General features: G+C 62.6%; 2 protein-coding genes across 2 annotated transcripts; both read left to right on the top strand.

Moving 5' to 3' along the window:
- The first annotated feature begins 2,751 nt into the window (after positions 1 to 2,751).
- LOC141972356 (solute carrier family 22 member 6-A-like) lies at positions 2,752 to 12,202 on the top strand. Its single transcript, XM_074930233.1, has 11 exons — positions 2,752 to 2,856; positions 5,193 to 6,003; positions 6,517 to 6,620; positions 6,717 to 6,871; positions 7,641 to 7,809; positions 7,888 to 8,011; positions 8,108 to 8,223; positions 9,338 to 9,552; positions 10,449 to 10,557; positions 10,658 to 10,861; positions 11,875 to 12,202. The coding sequence occupies exons 2-11, from the start codon at positions 5,194 to 5,196 to the stop codon at positions 11,954 to 11,956; spliced, it is 2,088 nt and encodes a 695-aa protein (XP_074786334.1). The 5' UTR covers positions 2,752 to 2,856; position 5,193; the 3' UTR covers positions 11,957 to 12,202.
- A 1,337-nt stretch (positions 12,203 to 13,539) lies between these two features.
- On the top strand, positions 13,540 to 20,009 carry LOC141972340 (solute carrier family 22 member 6-A-like). Its single transcript, XM_074930218.1, has 10 exons — positions 13,540 to 14,219; positions 14,666 to 14,769; positions 14,857 to 15,011; positions 15,096 to 15,264; positions 15,933 to 16,056; positions 17,359 to 17,474; positions 17,756 to 17,970; positions 18,252 to 18,360; positions 18,469 to 18,672; positions 19,913 to 20,009. Exons 1-10 carry the CDS (start codon positions 13,656 to 13,658, stop codon positions 20,007 to 20,009), a joined length of 1,857 nt encoding a protein of 618 aa, XP_074786319.1. The 5' UTR covers positions 13,540 to 13,655.
- The last annotated feature ends 717 nt before the right edge of the window (positions 20,010 to 20,726 follow it).

The following is a 20,726-nucleotide window of genomic DNA, read 5'->3' as shown; positions in this document are numbered from 1 at the left end:
GTTCTGGGGCTTGGGGGGGGCTATAGGGGGTTCTGGGGGATATAGGGGGTCATGGGGGGCTGTAGGGGGGTCCTGGGGGGCTGTAGGGGGGTTCGGAGGGGCTATAGGGGGGTTCGGGGGGCTGTAGGGGGGTTCTGGGGGGATATAGGGGGAGTTCTGGGGGGCTATAGGGGGGTTCGGGGGGCTGTAGGGGGGTTCTGAGGGGATATAGGGGGGTTCGGGGGGGGCTATAGGGGGGTTCTGGGGGGCTGTAGGGGCGTTCTGGGGGGCTATAGGGGGTTCTGGGGGACTATAGGGGGTTCTGGGGGGATATAGGGGAGTTCGGGGGGGCTATAGGGGGGTTCTGGGGGGATATAGGGGGGGTTCGGGGGGGCTATAGTGGGGTTCTGGGGGGCTGTAGGGGGGGTTCTGGGGGGCTATAGGGGGGTTCTGGGGGGATATAGAGGGGTTCGAGGGGGAGATAGGGGGGTTCGGGGGGCTGTAGGGGGGTTCTGGGGGGATATAGGGGGGTTCTGGGGGGATATAGGGGGGTTCGGGGGGGCTATAGTGGGGTTCTGGGGGGATATAGGGGGGTTCTGGGGGGCTGTAGGGGGGTTCTGGGGGGCTGTAGGGGCGTTCTGGGGGGATATAGGGGGGTTCGGGGGGGCTATAGGGGATTCTGGGGGCTATAGGGGGGTTCGAGGGGGAGATAGGGGGGTTCGGGGGGCTGTAGGGGGGTTCTGGGGGATATAGGGGGTTCGGAGGGGCTATAGGGGGGTTCGGGGGCTGTAGGGGGGTTCTGGGGGGATATAGGGGAGTTCTGGGGGGCTATAGGGGGGTTCGGGGGGCTGTAGGGGGGTTCTGGGGGGATATAGGGGGGTTCGGGGGGGCTATAGGGGGGTTCTGGGGGGCTGTAGGGGCGTTCTGGGGGGCTATAGGGGGTTCTGGGGGACTATAGGGGGGTTCTGGGGGGATATAGGGGGGTCCTGGGGGGCTGTAGGGGGGTCCTGGGGGCTGTAGGGGGGTTCGGAGGGGCTATAGGGGGGTTCGGGGGGCTGTAGGGGGGTTCTGGGGGGATATAGGGGAGTTCTGGGGGGCTATAGGGGGGTTCGGGGGGCTGTAGGGGGGTTCTGGGGGGATATAGGGGGGTTCGGGGGGGCTATAGGGGGGTTCTGGGGGGCTGTAGGGGCGTTCTGGGGGGATATAGGGGGGTTCGGGGGGGCTATAGGGGGGTTCTGGGGGGATATAGGGGGGTTCGGGGGGGCTATAGGGGGTTCTGGGGGACTATAGGGGGGTTCTGGGGGGATATAGGGGGGTTCGGGGGGGCTATAGGGGGGTTCTGGGGGATATAGGGGGGTTCGGGGGGGCTATAGTGGGGTTCTGGGGGGCTGTAGGGGGGTTCTGGGGGGCTATAGTGGGGTTCTGGGGGGATATAGAGGGGTTCGAGGGGGAGATAGGGGGGTTCGGGGGGCTGTAGGGGGGTTCTGGGGGGATATAGGGGGGTTCTGGGGGGATATAGGGGGTTCGGGGGGGCTATAGTGGGGTTCTGGGGGGATATAGGGGGGTTCGGGGGGGTTCTGGGGGGATATAGGGGGGTTCGGGGGGGCTATAGTGGGGTTCTGGGGGGATATAGGGGGGTTCTGGGGGGCTGTAGGGGGGTTCTGGGGGGCTGTAGGGGAGTTCTGGGGGGATATAGGGGGGTTCGGGGGGGCTATAGGGGATTCTGGGGGGCTATAGGGGGGTTCGAGGGGGAGATAGGGGGGTTCGGGGGGCTGTAGGGGGGTTCTGGGGGGCTGTAGGGGGGTTCTGAGGGGCTATAGGGGGGTTCTGGGGGGATATAGGGGGGTTCTGGGGGGATATAGGGGGGTTCGGGGGGGCTATAGGGGGTTCTGGGGGGATATAGGGGGGTTCTGGGGGGCTGTAGGGGGGTTCTGGGGGCTCTAGGGGGTTCTGGGGGGATATAGGGGGGTTCGGGGGGGCTATAGGGGGTTCTGGGGGGATATAGGGGGGTTCTGGGGGGCTGTAGGGGGGTTCTGGGGGGATAAAGGGGGGTTCTGGGGGGCTATAGGGGGGTTCGGAGGGGCTATAGGGGGGTTCGGGGGGCTGTAGGGGGGTTCTGGGGGGCTATAGGGGTGTTCTGGGGGCTATAGGGGGGGTTCGGGGGGCTATAGGGGTTTCTGGCGGGCTATAGGGGGTTTCGGGGGGGAGATAGGGGGGTTCGGGGGGCTGTAGGGGGGTTCGGGGGCTATAGGGGGTTCTGGGGGGCTGTAGGGGGGGTCTGGGGGGTCTGGGGGGGTGTTTCAAGGGGGACTGCAGGGGATGTTGGGGGGCCGTAGGGCTCTATAAGGGGGTGCAGGGATTCTATAGGGGCCTGGAGGGGCTCGGCAGGGGGGCACGGGGGGGGTCTATAGGGGCCCCCCGGAAATTATTTGGGGGGGGGGGGGGGCCTGCAGGGGGTTCTTTGGGGAGATCTCTAGGGCACCATTGCGCCCCTATAGGGGTCACTTAGGGTCTGGGGGGGGGGGGGGGGGGGGGGGCAACAATTTGGGGGTGCTCTAAGGGGGGGGGAGGGTGTCAGCCCCTATAGGTTCTATAGCCCCCCCCCCCCCCCCCCCCCAGGAGCGGGCGTGGGGCCGGCGGGCGGGGGGACCCAGGAGACCCGCGGCCCCGGGCACCCGCGGCGCTGGAATCCGCCTCCTCCCCCCCCCCCCCCGACCCCCCCCCGGGGCCTCCCCCCCCCCCCCTCACCCCCCCCGCCCCCCCCGGCCTAATCCCGGTGACACTTTAACCAAAAGAGCCGCTTTTCGCCTTTATATAACGGGGCCAGCGCGCGGGGGGGGGACCCCGGGGCCGGGGCTGTCACCCCGAGGAGGGCAGGTACGGCGGGGGGGGGCACGGGGGGCGGGGGACAGAGAGGGGGGACGTGGGGACAGGTTGGGGACATGGGGGAAGGTCGGGGGGCATCGGGGGAGGGGAGGGGACGTGGGACGGGTTGGGGACAGCGGAGGGGTTGGGGACATCGGGGAGGGGATGTGGGACAGGTTGGGGACAGCGGAGGGGTTGGGGACATCGGGGAGGGGACGTGGGTCAGGTTGGGGACAGCGGAGGGGTTGGGGACATCGGGGAGGGGACGTGGGACAGGTTGGGGACATCAGAGAGGTTGGGGACATCGGGGAGGGGATGTGGGACAGGTTGGGGACAGTGGATGGTTTGGGGACATCGGGGAGGGGACGTGGGTCAGGTTGGGGACAGTGGAGGGGTTGGGGACATCGGGGAGGGGACGTGGGTCAGGTTGGGGACAGTGGAGGGGTTGGGGACATCGGGGAGGGGACATGGGACAGGTTGGGGACATCAGAGGGGTTGGGGACATCGGGGAGGGGACGTGGGGACATCAGAGGGGTTGGGGACATCGGGGAGGGGACGTGGGTCAGGTTGGGGACATCAGAGGGGCTGGGGACATTGTGGAGGGGATGTGGGGACATCAGAGGGGTTGGGGACATCGGGGAGGGGACATGGGACAGGTTGGGGACATCAAAGGGGTTGGGGACATCGAGAGGGGATTTGGGACATTGGGGAGGGGACGTGGGACAGGTTGGGGACATCAGAGGGGTTGGGGACATCGAGGGGGGGTTGGGGACATTGGGGAGGGGACATGGGACAGGTTGGGGACATCAAAGGGGTTGGGGACATCGTGGAGGGGACGTGGGATGGGTTGGGCACATCAGAGAGGGGACAGGTTGGGGACCTCTGGAGGGGACATGGGGACATCAGAGGGGTTGGGGACATCGTGGAGAGGGTGTGGGACAAGCTGGGGACATCAGAGGGGTTGGGGACATCGCAGAGGGGGCGTGGGATGGGTTGGGGACAAGGTGGCTGTCAGGGGGGTGGGGACATCGAAGTGGGAACAAGTTGGGAGGGGTTGGGGACATTGGGGACAGCAGAAGAGGGGATGGGGGAGCTGGGGGACATGGGGGAGGGGACACGGGGTGCCCTGGGGACACGGGGACACGGGCCCAGGACGTGCTGGGGACATCAGAGAAGGGACCCTTTGCCTTGGGGACACGGGTGTCACAGCTGGCCGGATGTCCCCGTCCCCGGGGAGCCGCGCTGGGGTGGAGCAGGGACAGGGACCCGCTGGGAGGGGACGGGGACATCGGGAGGGGTCGGGGACGTGTGACGCAAGTGGTGACACCGGCGGTGGCCCTGGTGGTCACCACGTCCCCTCGCTGTGTCCCCGCTGTCCCCGTCCTTGCGCCTGTCCCCTGTCCCCTCCCCACACCTGACTGTGACCACGGGCCCGTCCCTGTGTTCCCTGTCACCATGTCCCGGTGTCCCCATGTCCCGGTGTCCCCATGTCTTGGTGTCCCCATGTCCCCCATGTCCTGGTGTCCCCATGGGTGATGGTGTCCCCCTTGTCTGGTGTCCCCATGTCCCGGTGTCCCCATGTCCGGTTGTCCCCATGTCCTGGTGTCCCCATGTCCCGGTGTCCCCATGTCCTGGTTGTCCCCATGTCCCAGTGTCCCCATGTCTCGGTGTCCCCATGTCCCCCTTGTCTGGTGTCCCCATGTCCCGGTGTCCCAAATGTCCGATGGTGTCCTCATGTCCTGGTGTCCCGGTGTCCTCACGTCATGGTGTCACCCACGTCTTGGTGTCCCCATGTCCCGGTGTCCCCATGGGTGATGGTGTCCCCATGTCCCAGTGTCCCCACATCCTGCTGTCCCCATGTCCCGCTGTCCCCATGTCCCAGTGTCCCCACATCCTGCTGTCCCCATGTCCCGCTGTCCCCATGTCCCAGTGTCCCCACATCCTGCTGTCCCCATGTCCCGCTGTCCCCATGTCCCAGTGTCCCCACATCCTGCTGTCCCCATGTCCCGCTGTCCCCATGTCCCAGTGTCCCCACATCCTGCTGTCCCCATGTCCGATGGTGTCCCCATGTCCCAGTGTCCCCATGTCCCGCTGTCCCCATGTCCCGCTGTCCCCATGTCCCAGTGTCCCCACATCCTGCTGTCCCCATGTCCGATGGTGTCCCCATGTCCCGCTGTCCCCCTATCCCGACATCCCCATGAGTGATGCCCCCCACATCCAACCGTGTCCCCATGCCCAAAGTCACCCCCACGAGTGACGCTGTGTCCGTCCCCCTCCGCCGTCCCCTCCTCTCCGGCGGCGTCCCACGGTGTCCCCCCGCGGGTGACGCTGTCCCCGCGCCCCCCCAGGATGCCGTTCGGGGCGGTGCTGGCGCAGGTCGGGGGGTTGGGACGCTTCCAGGTGCTGCAGACGGCGCTGCTGGTCGTCCCCATCCTGCTCATGGCCAGCCACAACCTGCTGCAGAACTTCACCGCCGCCGTCCCCCCGCACCGCTGCCGCGTCCCCGGGGTCACCCCCGGCCCCGGTGACACCTCGAGTGTCCCCGGCGCCACCCCGGCGCCACCCCGAGCCACCTTTGATGACACCCCGACGGCTTCCGATGGCACCTCGCCGACCTCGAGGTCCTCCGACGCCATCCCGAAGGCTCCGGATGTCACCGTGGGGACCCCCGGGGTCACCCCCGACCTTGGTGGCACCTCGAGTGTCCCCGGCGCCACCCCGGCGCCACCCCGAGCCACCTTTGATGACACCCCGACGGCTTCCGATGGCACCTCGCCGACCTCGAGGTCCTCCGACGCCATCCCGAAGGCTCCGGATGTCACTGTGGGGACCCCCGGGGTCACCCCGAGGTCCCCAGATGGCAACTCGGGGCTCCGCGATGACACCCCCATCCCCGGTGTCACCCACCTCCCGCTCGGTGACGCGCCGGAGTCTCCAGGTGGCAACTCGGGGTCCTCTAACGGCACCTCGGGGCCCGTTGGTGCCACCCCGGGGTGGTCCAATGGCACCTTGGGGTCCCCCGACGCCCCCCTGGGGTCCTGCCGGCGCTACGTGGCCTCGTCCCCCGCCAACGGCAGCGCCGGCCCCCGGGCCACCGAGCCCTGCCGCGACGGCTGGGACTACGACCGCAGCGTCTACGTGGCCACCATCGTCACCGAGGTGGGGACGGGGAACATGGAGGGGGAGGGACGATGGCCACAGCAGCCACGGGGCCACCAAATGCTCCGAGGGGCGGGGACAGGGGGAGGGGGGTGGGACCAGGTGGAGATGGAGCCATGTGGGAGGGGGGCGGAGCCGTATGGGGCTGGGGGCGGAGCCATATGGGTTGGAGATGGAGCCATATGGGGCTGGGGGCGGAGCCATATGGGGCGGGGGCGGAGCCGTATGGGGTGGAGATGGAGCCATATGGGGTTGGAGGCGGAGCCATATAGGGTTGGGGGTGGAGATGGCGCCATATGGGGCTGGGGCGGAGCCATATAGGGTTGGAGGCGGAGCCATATGGGGCTGGGGGTGGAGATGGAGCCATATTGGGATGGAGATGGAGCCATATGGGGCAGGGGGCGGAGCCATACGGGGCTGGGGGTGGAAGAGCTGGATGGCGGCGAGGAGGAACCGCAGGGTGGGAGGAGGGGACGGGGTGTCCTCACCTCGTCCCCGTCCCCGCCCCCGCAGTGGGACCTCGTCTGCAGCTACCGGCAGCTCCGGCAGATGGCCCAGTCCATCTACATGGCCGGGGTCCTGGTGGGCGCCCTGGTTCTGGGCGGCCTATCCGACAGGTAAAGGCAGCAGAGCTCCGCCTCCCCGTGCCTCAGTTTCCCCCCTGGGGTGGCAGCCAGTGGCCCCCAGTGGCACCCAGCGGCTCCCCGTTGCAGGTTTGGGCGCAAGGCCATGCTGATGTGGTCCTACCTGCAGCTGGGGGTGATGGGGACGTGCACGGCCTTCGCCCCCAACTACGCGTCCTACTGCGTCTTCCGCTTCGCCGGCGGCATGGCGCTCTCCGGCTTCGGCCTCAGCATCGCCTGCCTGGGTGAGGGGACAGCCGCGAGGATGAGCACGGGGCCACGGGTGGGGACAACCCAGTGGTCCCGAGTGGGGACAACCCAATGGCCATGGGTGGGGACACCCCAGTGGCCATGAGTGGGGATGTTCCAGTGGCCATGAGTAGGGACAACCCAATGGCCATGGGTGGGGATGTCACCATGGCCATGGGCGGGGCCAACCCAGTGGCAATAGATGGGGACGTCCCAGTGGCCATGGATGAGGATAACCCAATGGCCATGGGTGGGGACACCCCAGTGGCCGTGAGTAGGGACAATCCAGTGGCCATGGTTGGGGACGTCCCAGTGGCCATAGATGGGGACATCATCGTGGCCATGGGTGGGGCCAACCCAATCGCCATGGGTGGGGCCAACCCAGTGGCCATGAGTAGGGACAACCCAGTGGCCATGGTTGGGGACAACCCAATTGCCATGGTTGGGGACGTCCCAGTGGCCATGGGTGGGGCCAACCCAATCGCCATGGGTGGGGACGTCCCAGTGGCCATGGGTGGGGATGTCCCAGCGGCCATGGATGGTGACGTCACCATGGAGACGGAGAGGCTCATGGCCATGGATGGGGGCCGTCCCCCTCTCCACAAACAGCGACATCCCTATGGCCACTAACGGGGCCACCCCAGTGGCCACCGATGGCCGGGGATGACACCACGTGATACGGCCACGATGGGCACGCCCAGGTCACGGCGAGGGGGTGGGGGTGGGGCCACACCAAACCAGCCGTGTCCCCGCGGTCCCTTGCAGTGGTGGAGTGGATTCCCACGCCCTACCGCACCATCACCGTGGCCATCACCGGCTTCGCCTACACCATGGGCCAAATCCTGCTGGCCGCCGTGGCTTACGCCGTCCCCCACTGGCGCTGGCTCCAGCTCACCGTCTCCTTGCCCTTCTTCGTCTTCCTCCTCTACTCCTGGTAAGGTGCCTGCTCGGGTCCCTCGGGGAAGGCCGCGGGGCTCCTCGTGCCTCAGTTTCCCCTCCTCGTTGGCCGCAGGTGGTTGGCTGAGTCGGCCCGTTGGCTGGTGCTCTCGGGGAAGGCCGAGAGGGCCGTGAAGGTTCTCCGGCGAGTGGCCACGTTCAACAAGAGGAAGGAGGAAGGGGAGAAGATCACGGTGGAGGTACGGTGGCCCCGTGGTGGGGGCGGGGCTTCATTCCCCACCCCTGCCCTCCCCCCGCCCCCCGCCCCCCCCAACACCCGTCTCCCCCCGTCCCAGGTGCTCAAGGCCAACATGAAGGAGGAGTTGGCTGGTCTCAAGTCCTCCTACACCGTCACCGACCTGGTCCGGACCCCCGTCATCCGCCATATCTTCTTCTGCCTGTCAATCATCTGGTGGGGCTGGGCGGGGCTGGGAGGTCCGGTGGGGAGGAGGGGTGGATGGGGGGGGTTGGGTGGTCAGACGGTTGGTTGGTTGGATGGTTGGTTGGTTAGTTGGGTGGATGGATGGTTGGTTGGTTGGTTGGATGGTTGGTTGGTTGGTTAGTTGGGTGGTTGGTTAGTTGGGTGGTTGGTTAGTTGGGTGGATGGTTAGTTGGGTGGATGGATGGTTGGTTGGTTGGTTGGATGGATGGTTGGTTGGTTGGTTGGTTGGTTGGTTGGATGGTTGGTTGGTTAGTTGGGTGGTTGGATGGTTGAATGGATGGTTGGGAGGTGGGTTAGTTGGTTGGATAGATGGTTGATTGTTTGGATGGATGTTTGGATGGTTGGTTAGTTGGTTGGTTGGTTGGTTGGATGTTGGTTGGATGTTGGTTGGTTGGTTGGATGTTGGTTGGTTGGTTGGATGTTGGTTGGATGGTTGGTTGGATGGTTGGTTGGATGGTTGGTTGGATGGTTGGTTGGCTGTTGGTTGGTTGGCTGTTGGTTGGTTGGCTGTTGGTTGGTTGGCTGTTGGTTGGTTGGTTGGTTGGTTGGCTGTTGGTTGGTTGGCTGTTGGTTGGTTGGATGTTGGTTGGTTGGTTGGATGTTGGTTGGATGGTTGGTTGGCTGTTGGTTGGTTGGCTGATGGTTGGTTGGCTGTTGGTTGGTTGGCTGTTGGTTGGTTGGCTGTTGGTTGGATGGTTGGTTGGTTGGATGGTTGGTTGGATGTTGGTTGGTTGGTTGGATGTTGGTTGGATGGTTAGTTGGATGGTTGGTTGGCTGTTGGTTGGTTGGCTGTTTGTTGGATGGTTGGTTGGGTGGATGGTTGGATGGTTGGTTGGATGGTTGGTTGGATGTTGGTTGGTTGGATGTTGGTTGGCTGTTGGTTGGTTGGCTGTTGGTTGGTTGGCTGTTGGTTGGTTGGATGGAAGAGCAGATGGGGAGTTGAAGAGTTGGTCAGACGTACAGCCGGCCGAATGGAGAGATGACACCAGGACACTGGGTGCCAGCCCTTCACCTGAGCTCCCAGGTGACACCGCAGGGAGGTCCCCCCGCCTCCAGGTCGGTGTCTCCCTCTGTCCCACCCCAGGTTCTCCACGAGTTTCTCCTACTACGCCCTGGCCATGGATCTGCAAAACTTCGGCGTCAGCATTTACCTCATCCAGGTGATTTTCGGCGCCGTTGACTTCCCGGCCAAAGTGGTGGTGACCATCTCCATGAGCTACATTGGCCGGCGGGTGTCACTCATGGCGCCCCTCTTCTTGGCGGGGCTGGTCATCATTGCCAACATCTTTGTCTCCACAGGTGGGTGCCGTGGGGTGATGGGGATCTCCTGCACCGCTCTGCCCGGCCACCCGGGGCCCCCCCGGGCCCTCCCACCACTCTGCTTTGCTCTTCACCCGCCCCTCTCTTGTCCAGCCGTTAAACTGAGCACCTACATCCCATCCGTCATCCGTCACCCATCTGTCACCCATCCGTCACCCATCCGTCACCCATCTGTCACCCGTCATCCACCATCCATCACCCATCCATCATCCATCCATCATCCATCACCCATCATCCATCACCCATCCATCATCCATCATCCATCCATCCATCCATCATCCATCACCCATCCGTCACCCATCCGTCATCCATCACCCATCCGTCACCCATCCATCATCCATCCATCACCCATCCATCACCCGTCATCCATCCGTCACCCATCCATCATTCATCCGTCATCCATCATCCATCCATCATCCATCCATCCATCCCCCATCCATCATCCATCCATCATCCATCCATCCATCACCCATCCATCACCCATCATCCATCCATCATCCATCCCCCATCCATCACCCGTCATCCATCCGTCACCCATCCGTCATTCATCCGTCATCCATCATCCATCCATCATCCATCCATCCATCCATCATCTATCCATCATCCATCACCCATCATCCATCCCCCATCCATCATCCATCCATCATCCATCCATCCATCACCCATCCATCACCCATCATCCATCCATCATCCATCCCCCATCCATCATCCATCACCCATCCATCACCCATCCATCCATCAATCATCCATCATCCATCCATCTCCACCCACCGACCCGTCTCTCCGCCCTCCCCCCTTTCTCCTCCTGCCCACGCCCACATCCCCGCGGTGGCCCCTCCCCCGACGCCCACCCCGCCCCTCTCTCTCTGCCCCAGAGCTGCAGACGGTGCGCACGGCGCTGGCCGTCATCGGCAAGGGGTGTCTCTCCGCCTCCTTCAACTGCGTCTTCCTCTACACCACCGAGCTCTACCCCACCCCCATCAGGTACCCGCCCCCCAGGCACCCCGCGGTGGGGCAGGAACCCCCCCGGGACCCCCCCAGGGTGTTCTCTGCCCCGTGTTGACCCCTCCCCCGGCGCCGGCAGGCAGACCGGGCTGGGTTTCGGCAGCACCATGGCCCGAGTGGGCGGGATCGTGGCGCCGCTGGTGAAGATGATGGATGAGTATTACCCCTTCTTGCCCCCGGCCGTCTACGGGGTGGCCCCCGTGGTGGCGGCCGTGGTGGCCGGGTTCCTCCCGGAGACCCTCAACGCGCCGCTGCCCGACACCATCGAGGAGGTGGAGAGCAGGTGGGCGTGGGGGATGGATGGGCGGATGGAGGGGGGATGATGGACAGGCGGAGGGTGGTTGGACAATGGCTGGATGGATCGGGAACGGTTGGATGATGGATGGTTGGATGATGGATGATGGACAGTTGGATGATGGACAGTCAGATGATGGATGATGGACAGTCGGATGATAGACGGATGATGGACAGTCGGATGATGGATGATGGACAGTCGGATGATGGATGATGGACAGTTGGATGACGGACAGTTGGATGACGGTTGATGGACAGTTGGATGATGGATGATGGACAGTCAGATGATGAATGATGGACAGTCGGATGCTGGACAGTTGGATGATGGACAGTTGGATGATGGATGACGGTTGATGGACAGTTGGATGATGGATGATGGACAGTTGGATGATGGACAGTAAGATGATGGACAGTCAGATGATGGATGATGGACAGTCTGATGATGGACAGTTGGATGATGGACAGTCGGATGATGGATGATGGACAGTCGGATGATGGACAGTCGGATGATGGACAGTCAGATGATGGATGATGGACAGTCGGATGATGGACAGTTGGATGATGGACAGTAAGATGATGGACAGTCGGATGATGGATGATGGACAGTTGGATGATGGACAGTCAGATGATGGACAGTCAGATGATGGATGATGGACAGTCGGATGATGGACAGTTGGATGATGGACAGTAAGATGATGGACAGTCGGATGATGGATGATGGACAGTCGGATGATGGACAGTAAGATGATGGACAGTCAGATGATGGATGATGGACAGTCAGATGATGGACAGTCGGACGGACAGACCGGAAGCCAAAGGGGTTGTGGGTGACGCTCCAGGGGAAGGTCTTGAGAGACGAGTGGGCGGGTGTGTTGGCAGAAGAACGACCAATACGAGTGGCCGAAGGGCCAGACAGACAGGTGGACCCCGGGCAGGCCAGGCCACTCCCCCTCCCGCTGGTGACTGACCCTCCTCCTCCTCCTCCTCCTCTTCCTCCCTCAGGGCCAAGCGGAAGAAGACGGAGGACCCCAAAGAGAAGATCCCCCTCCAGCCCCAGGACAAGGCCCCACAGAAGGAGGCCTGAAGGACCACGGGGGGGCTGGGGGGTGGGGGCCAGCACCCGACACCCGGCCACCCGCACCCACCCTCCCCTCCGGGCCTCGCTGTGGGGGGCGGGTCCAAATTCGCTGCCTGCCCCACAGTTGGGGACCTCCCGGTGTGGGGCAGGGGAAGTTCTTGGAGGAATAAAGCGGCTCTGGTGGGGACAACGTCTCGGGGTGGTGTCGGAGGCCCCGCCAAGGTCACCGCCAGTAAGATGGCGCCCAACAACCGCGCCCGAGGGCCCCTCCAATAGGACAACGCTTAAGAACCGTGTCCCCGAGGCCACCTCTACCAAGATGGCGCCCAAGAACCTCCATCTTGGAGGCCAATGGCACCTCATGACCTTGTCCCCAAGCCACCATCTTGGAGGTCAATGACCCCTCATGACCTTGTCCCCAAGGCCACCTCTACCAAGATGGCGCCCAAGAACCTCCATCTTGGAGGTCAATGACCCCTCATGACCTTGTCCCCAAGCCACCATCTTGGAGGTCAATGGCACCTCATGACCTTGTCCCCAAGGCCACCTCTACCAAGATGGTGCCCAAGAACCTCCATCTTGGAGGCCAATGGCACCTCATGACCTTGTCCCCAAGCCACCATCTTGGAGGTCAATGGCACCTCATGACCTTGTCCCCAAGGCCACCTCTACCAAGATGGCGCCCAAGAACCTCCATCTTGGAGGCCAATGGCACCTCATGACCTTGTCCCCGAGGCCACCTCTACCAAGATGGCGCCCAAGAACCTCCATCTTGGAGGCCAATGACCCCTCATGACCTTGTCCCCAAGCCACCATCTTGGAGGTCAATGGCACCTCATGACCTTGTCCCCGAGGCCACCTCTACCAAGATGGCGCCCACCCCGCCGCCATTTTGGAGGTCACCTCCAAGAAGACGCCACCCAACACCCCAACTCTTGTCCCGGTCAAGGGGGGGGATCCCCCAAATCCCACAGGATGAGGGGGGGGGTGGGTGGGGCAAGGAGCTCCCCTAACCCCTCCCCCCCACCCCCCTTGGCCACCTTGGCCCTTGCTCCAGTTGCCAACATGCCCCTTGCCCCCCTCCCTTTCCCCCATATTGGTTTGACCCCGTCAAAAATTAACCCCGGTGGGGAACGCGCTGACCCGCGCAGGGTCACAGCCCCCCGCCCCCCGGCAGCACCTTCCGCTCCCCTTTTGACCACAAAAATCACTAAAATTTAACCCAAACGGGCCAGCGAGGGCCAGAGACTACCCACTCCACCCCCCCCCCCGACTACCCCACAAGCCGGATGTAGGTTGGGCCCTCGCCAAAATGCGCTTTTTCTCCTCAAAAAAATTAAAAAAAAAAAAAAAAAAGCAACGCCGGGAAAGAATTAATTTAAAAAAAATTAATTTTAAATTTTTTTGCTTTTCCTCCTGCCCCAGATCGCTCCATTTCGACGCCCTTTTTTTTTTTTTTTTTTTGGTGGTTTTTTTTTCGCTGCCACGTTGAAGGAAGGGCTACCCACGGCTTTGGCTCTGGCTACCTTCTGCCGGCATTTGGTTGCCCGCCCCACATTTCCCACCCCCCACCCCCCCCCCCCCCAACTCCTCGGGGCCACCTTTGCCTGCACTTTCTCCCACCTGCCTTTGCGTTCTGCTGGGAAAAAAAAATATCTAAAAAAAAAAAAAAAAAAGAAAAAAATCACAAAAAACTCCACCCAAAATGTCAAATATTAACCCAAAACAGCCATTGGCCGGGTTATATAAGAGCCCGCCCCCCCTCCCGCCCCCCAGTTTGGGTGGAGGCTACAGAGGCAGCGAGAGGAGCGTCGCTCTTTTGGTTTTTTTTTTTGGGGTGAAATCCATCCCTTTCGGGGCCGTGCATGGCTGGGGGGCGTTGCCGGGCTCTGACGGTGGCACCATGGCTTTTGCCGACCTCTTGGAGCACGTCGGGGGGATGGGACGTTTCCAGGTGGCCTCGGTGGTCCTACTGGCCCTCCCCGTCCTCATGCTGGCCACTCACAACCTCCTGCAGAACTTCACGGCCGCCACCGGCGACCATCGTTGTCGGCTTCGGTGGGAGGCCAACGCCACCGGCCTTGACCCCCAGGACCTTTTGAGGGTCTCGGTTCCCCGCGGCGAGCAGTGTCGGCGCTTCGTGACCCCTCAGTGGTGGCTTTTGGAAGCCAACGGTTCGGCTACCAACACCACTTGGCCGGAGACGGAGCCTTGCCACGACGGTTGGATCTACGACCGTAGCGTCTTCACCAGCACCATCGTCAGCGAGGTAGGATGGAGGAGGCGGAGCCAAGGCGGTGGGATTTGGGGTGGGTGGGACGTTTCACCCCACCCTGAGCGCGGTTCCCGCCATCCCCACGTTGACGTCTCCCAACTGGAGCGTCTTCTTCGCTCAACCCTCGGCGGAAGCACCCAACGCCGTGAGGGCTCAGGACAGGAAAATGGAGGAGGAGGTGGTTGGCGGCCATCAACGAGGGGGTCAAAAAGGGGTCAAGTGACCCCTGGAAGGACCCTCCAACCCCGGGGATGCTGGGAAGGGCGGCCCCGTGCTCAGTGGCACCTTCTCGGTGTTGCCATTGGCCACCCATCGCTTGCTGTGTTGGATCAACCCTACCAGCCACCGCGGGCAGTTCTGGGGGGCAGGAGGGAGGCCGAAGGGGACCCCCCAATGCCCCCCCTGACCTCTGTCCCCCCCACATCCTCACCCCTCGCCAGTGGGACCTGGTGTGCGGCTCCCGCGGCCTGAAGCAGTTGGCCCAGTCGCTCTACATGGCCGGCATCTTGGTGGGCGGCATCGTCTTCGGGGGTCTCTCGGACAGGTGAGGGGGGGTGTCACGCAGCATCATGGGGGTTGTCTCACCCCCTCTTCCTCCTCCTCACCCCCTCTTCCTCCTCCTCACCCCCAGGTTCGGCCGCCGGTTGCTGCTGACCTGGTGCTACCTCCAGATGGGCGCCATGGGGACGTGCTCCTCCTTCGCCCCAACTTTCGCCGTTTATTGCCTCTTCCGCTTCCTCACGGGCACGGCCTTCTCCGGCATCGTCCTCAACAGCGTCTCCCTCTGTAGGTGGCCAGCGCTAGCCCTACGGTACTAGCCCCCAGGCACTCTCCGTGGTCGGCTCCACGGCTCTCGTGTTGTCTCGGCAGCTTTGGAGTGGATGCCCACTCGCACCCGGGCGCTGGTGGGGACCTTCATGGGTTACTGCTACACCCTGGGGCAGTTCCTGCTGGCCGGGGTCTCCTACGCCGTCCCAGATTGGCGGTGGCTCCAGCTCACCGTGTCGCTCCCCTTCTTCTGCTTCTTCCTCTACTCGTGGTGAGGAGGAGGAGGAGGAGGAGGAGGAGGAAGGGTGGAGGGAAAAATGGAGGGATGAATGGGCAGAGGGTTGGGTGGGTGGAGGGGTGGTTGGACGGAGGGTTGGTCAATGGATGGAGGGTTGGTTGGTTGGTTGGAGGGTTGGTTGGTTGCCTGGAGGGTTGGTTGGCTGCCCAGAGGGTTAGTTGCCTGGAGGGTTGGTTGCCCGGAGGGTTGGTTGTCTGGAGGGTTGGTTAGAGGGTTGGTTGGTTGCCTGGAGGGTTGGTTGGCTGCCCGGAGGGTTGGTTGCCCGGAGGGTTGGTTGGCTGCCCGGAGGGTTGGTTGGCTGCCCGGAGGGTTGGTTGCCCGGAGGGTTGGTTGCCTGGAGGGTTGGTTGGTTGCCCGGAGGGTTGGTTGGTTGCCCGGAGGGTTGGTTGGTTGCCCGGAGGGTTAGTTGCCTGAAGGGTTGGTTGCCCGGAGGGTTGGTTGGTTGCCCAGAGGGTTAGTTGCCTGGAGGGTTGGTTGCCCAGAGGGTTAGTTGCCTGAAGGGTTGGTTGCCCGGAGGGTTGGTTGGTTGCCCAGGCGGAAGCAGGGGGAGATGGCTGCCGAGGGACAGAGAGAGCAGGTGGCCACTGGCAGGGTCAGGGGGCCGGTGGGAGGGTCCTTGGGCTCCTGTCCCCGCCCCGCAGGTGGCTGACGGAGTCGGCTCGTTGGCTGGTCATGGTGGGCAAGTCCCAGCGGGCCCTGCAGGAGCTGCGGAAGGTGGCCAAGATCAACGGGAAGGGAGAGGAAGGGGACAAGCTCGACATCGACGTAAAAGGCCCCGGCTGGTCCCTGGGGTGTCTGGGGGGGAGGTGTGGGGTGTGGGGCGAGGTGACCCCGCCCCCCTGCCCCTTGTGGGGAGTGGCCAAGAGTGGCGCTGCCCTATGGGTGCCTTCCCAGCCCCCTCAACACCCGTCTATCCATCCCATAGACACCCGTCTGTCACCCACAGACACCCGTCTGTCACCCCATAGACACCCGTCACCCCATAGACACCCGTCTGTCCATCCCATAGACACCCGTCTGTCACCCCCAGACACCCGTCTGTCACCCCATAGACACCCGTCACCCCATAGACACCCGTCTGTCATCCATAGACACCCGTCTGTCACCCCACAGACACCCGTCTGTCATCCATAGACACCCGTCACCCCATAGACACCCGTCTGTCCATCCCATAGACACCCGTCTGTCACCCACAGACACCCGTCTGTCACCCCATAGACACCCGTCACCCCATAGACACCCGTCTGTCATCCATAGACACCCGTCTGTCACCCCACAGACACCCGTCTGTCATCCATAGACACCCGTCTGTCACCCCACAGACACCCGTCACCCCATAGACACCCGTCTGTCACCCCATAGACACCCGTCTGTCACCCCACAGACATCCGTCTGTCACCCCACAGACACCCGTCTGTCATCCACAGACACCCGTCACCCCACAGACACCCGTCTGTCACCCCATAGACACCCGTCACCCCACAGACACCCGTCTGTCACCCCACAGACACCCGTCCATCTGTCCAGCACCATCAGCCCCCAGCCAGCCCCTCCTGCAGCCACCCACCTCCAGCTCCAACATCTCCATCACCCCATCACATCTCCATCGCCTTCATCACCTTCATCACCTCCATCTCCATCGCCTTCATCACCTTCATCACCTCCATCTCCATCACCTCCATCTCCATCACCTTCATCACCTCCATCTCCACCACCTTCATCACCTTCATCACCACCACCTCCATCTCCATCACCTTCATCACCTCCATCTCCACCACCTCCATCTCCATCACCTTCATCACTTCAATCTCCAACATCTCCCTCACCTCCATCACCTTCATCACCTCCATCCTCATCATTTCCATCACCTCCAACTCCATCACCTCCATCTTCATCATCTCCATCACCTTCATCACCTCCATCCCCTCCACCTCCACCATCTCCTCCATCCACCCACCCCCCATCTCCATCCAACCGACCACCCCCCCACCCACCCATTTCCCCGCCCCCAGGAGAACCCCAGCACCCTATCCCCACCCTCCCCCCGCCCCCTCCATCTCTCTCTAGGCCTTGAGGTCCTACATGCAGAAGGAAATGACGTCATCGAGGAGCCACCACACCGTGGTTGACCTGGTCCGGACACCCGTCGTGCGCCGCATCTCGTGTTGCCTCTGCTTCGTCTGGTACGTCCGGTGGGGGTGGCTGATTGGCCAATGTCCTCCCCCACCACTTGTTGATCCACCCACACCCCCCTTGCCCCTCCTCAAACCTCTTGGGAAAGGGAAACCGAGTCACGACGCAGGACTTGGGCGACAGAAGCTCTCTTGGCCCGCACCTTGGCCACACATCTCCTGGCTCCACCCCACCCAGGCCAGGGGGTGAGGGCTGACCCCTCCCCTCCTCCCATCCCACCCCACCCCTCCCCACTGGTGAGATTTTGTCCCCCCACCCCCTGTTCTTTTAGGTTCTCCACCAGCTTCGCCTACTACGGGTTGGCCATGGACCTGCAAACCTTTGACTTCAACATCTACGTGATCCAGTTGGTCTTCGGGGCCGTGGACATCCCAGCCAAGTTGGTCTCCATCCTCACCATCACCTTCATAGGGCGACGCTTCACCCAATCCTTTGCCCTCATCTTGGCCGGTTTGGCCATCTTGGCCAACATCTTGGTGCCGCGGGGTGAGGAGGAGGAGGAGGAGGAGGAGGAGGAGGAGGAGGAGGAGGGGTGATGGCAGTGGGTTCCCCTTCAACCCATGAAGGCCAAAACCACGCTCAAGCCATCAGCGGTGGAGGGATTTTAGTTTGTGTTGGGGGGTTGTTGGTGGTTTATTTTTTTTTTTTTAAATGGGTGATTTGCCTGAAATCTTGGTGTTCGGGGGTCTCCGTCACCCACCGCCCACACCCCACCCCAACTGGTGACACCAAAGAAGGTCCCGAATGACCCGTCCTTGTCCCCACAGACCTGCGGACGCTTCGCACGGCCTTGGCCGTCTTCGGGAAAGGTTGTTTGGCCGCGTCCTTCAACTGCGTCTTCCTCTACACGGGGGAGCTTTACCCCACCGTCATTCGGTAAGGAGCGGGGTGTAGTTTGGGGGGATGGGGGGGGGGTGTGTGGAGGTGTCGGGGTGACCGTCGCCACGGCGACCACTCCCTCAGGGACCTCGTGGTGTCCTACAGGCAGACGGGGATGGGGTTGGCCAACACCATGGCCCGTCTGGGCAGCATCACGGCGCCTTTGGTGAAGATGGCGGGCGAAGTCTTCCCCGCGTTGCCCTTCATCATCTACGGGGTGGCTCCCGTGGTGTCGGGGCTGGTGGCCATCTTCCTGCCGGAGACACGGGACACGGCGCTGCCGGAAACGGTGGAGGAGGTGGAGGGGAGGTGGGATTGGAGGGGCTGGAGGAGAAGGGGAGGGGCACACGGGTGGGTGGGCTCGGGGAGGGATGGTGGGAGAGGTTTGGTTGGGCACGGGGGTGGGTGGAGGGACAGGAAGGGATGGGATTGGCCAGAGGTAGGTGGGTGGGGGGACAAGGAGATGACTCCGGGGATGGGTGGATGAACCCTCTGGAGATGAGCGGGTGGGGGATGGGTGGGGCAAGGGGGAAGGAGGGGGAAGGGCAGCAGGGAAACCCACCCTGGACCCCCCCAGATTGTTCCCGCCCCCTCCTCCCTCAATCTCCAACATCTCCCTCACCTCCATCGCCTTCATCATCTTCGCCTCCATCATCTCCATCACGTCCATCTCCATCACCTTCATCACTTCAATCTCCAACATCTCCCTCACCTCCATCGCCTTCATCACCTCCATCCTCATCATCTCCATCATCTCCATCGCCTTCCTCACCTCCATCTCCATCACCTCCATCACCTTCATCATCTCCATCCCCATCATCGCCATCGCCTCCATCTCTATCACCTCCATCTTCATCTTTTCCATCACGTCCATCTCCATCACCTTCATCACTTCATTCTCCAACATCTCCCTCACCTCCCTCACCTTCATCACCTCCATCGTCATCATTTCCTTCACCTCCAACTCCATCACCTCCATCATCTCCCTCACCTCCTTCTCCATCATTGCCATCACCTTCATCACCTCCATCTTCATCTTCTCTATCACGTCCATCTCCATCACCTTCATCACTTCATTCTCCAACATCTCCCTCACCTCCCTCACCTTCATCACCTCCATCCTCATCGTCTCCATCACCTCCAACTCCACCACCTCCATCTCAATCACCTTCATCTTCTCCATCTCCATCATCGCCATCAGCTCCATCTCTATCACCTCCATCTTCATCTTCTCTTTCACCTCCATCTCCATCACCTTCATCACCTTCACCTCCATCACCTCCATCTCCATCACCTTCATCACCTTCACCTCCATCGCCTCCATCTCCATCACCTTCATCACTTCAATCTCCAACATCTCCCTCACCTCCATCCTCATCATTTCCTTCACCTCCAACTCCATCACCTCCATCATCTCCCTCACCTCCATCTCCCTCACCTCCATCTCCCTCACCTCCATCTCCCTCACCTCCATCTCCCTCACCTCCATCTCCCTCACCTCCATCTTAATCTTCTCCATCACCTCCATCTCCATCACCTTCACCACCAGGACCCGGCCCCAGAAGGACGAAGCCCAACATCTCCAGGTCCCACTTCAACCCCCCCAGCCCGGCGACACCATGGCCGACCGCTCTGGGGGACCCTAAACCCCCCCCAAACCTCCACGTCTGCAGCAATGACAGAGCAGGAGCAGGGTTGGGGGGTGCATCACCCCCCCCAGAAGAGACCACGGCCAAGGAGGGGCCCCCCCCCAAGTGTCCTCCTCTCCAGGCAGGGTTGGGGGATGGTACGTCCCCTCCAATCGCCGCTTCGCAGGATGATTTTTTCTGGAATAAAAACAATAAAAGCAAAAATCGTGTGAAATGCAGCCGGTGGGAGGGCACGGGGGGGGAGCGGGGGAGGGGTGTGGGGGTGAGGTGTGTTTTCCCACGGCCGCGGGGGGTCCAGCGCAGCCTGGTCGTCCCGCCCCGAAGGCAAATATGGGACCCAGCGGGGTGCTGCGGCCTCGGCGTTGCGTCCGTCCCCCCGCTCCCCCCCGCTGTTCCTGTCCCCTCCTCCCCTCTCTGCCCGTGCCGGAGCTGCGAGGGACGGAGAGTCTCGCTCAAGAGCACAGGGAGGACCAGGGCATCCTGAGGACCCGGGATCCTGAGGATCCAGGGATCCCAAAGACCCCGGGATCCCAAGGAACGAGGCATCTGGATGTTCAGGGATCCCATGGAGCCAGGAATCCTGAGGAACCAGGCGTTGGGTGCCCAGGGATCCCAAAGATCCAGGTTTTTGGTGCCCAGGGATCCCAAGAATCCAGGGATCCCAAAGATCCAGGCGTTGGGTGCCCAGGGATCCCAAAGATCCAGGTGTTGGGT

The sequence above is a fragment of the Athene noctua genome, chromosome 32, assembly GCF_965140245.1.
Source record: "Athene noctua chromosome 32, bAthNoc1.hap1.1, whole genome shotgun sequence".
In the NCBI taxonomy this organism is placed as follows: Eukaryota; Metazoa; Chordata; class Aves; order Strigiformes; family Strigidae; genus Athene; species Athene noctua.
Note: the sequence above shows the minus strand (reverse complement) of the source record. Positions and strands in the feature narration are given on the sequence as shown.

What these genes read in the sequence shown, in the direction of transcription:
- LOC141972340 (XM_074930218.1), top strand. Translation starts at nt 13,656, where the DNA reads ATGTCAAATATTAACCCAAAACAGCCATTGGCCGGGTTATATAAGAGC. An exon ending in CCTCAACAGCGTCTCCCTCT is followed by an intron (nt 15,012 to 15,095) that starts GTAGGTGGCCAG and finishes TTGTCTCGGCAG; the next exon opens with CTTTGGAGTGGATGCCCACT. An exon ending in CTTTACCCCACCGTCATTCG is followed by an intron (nt 18,361 to 18,468) that starts GTAAGGAGCGGG and finishes GGTGTCCTACAG; the next exon opens with GCAGACGGGGATGGGGTTGG.
- LOC141972356 (XM_074930233.1), top strand. Translation starts at nt 5,194, where the DNA reads ATGCCGTTCGGGGCGGTGCTGGCGCAGGTCGGGGGGTTGGGACGCTTC. An exon ending in CCTCAGCATCGCCTGCCTGG is followed by an intron (nt 6,872 to 7,640) that starts GTGAGGGGACAG and finishes GGTCCCTTGCAG; the next exon opens with TGGTGGAGTGGATTCCCACG. An exon ending in CTCTACCCCACCCCCATCAG is followed by an intron (nt 10,558 to 10,657) that starts GTACCCGCCCCC and finishes CGGCGCCGGCAG; the next exon opens with GCAGACCGGGCTGGGTTTCG.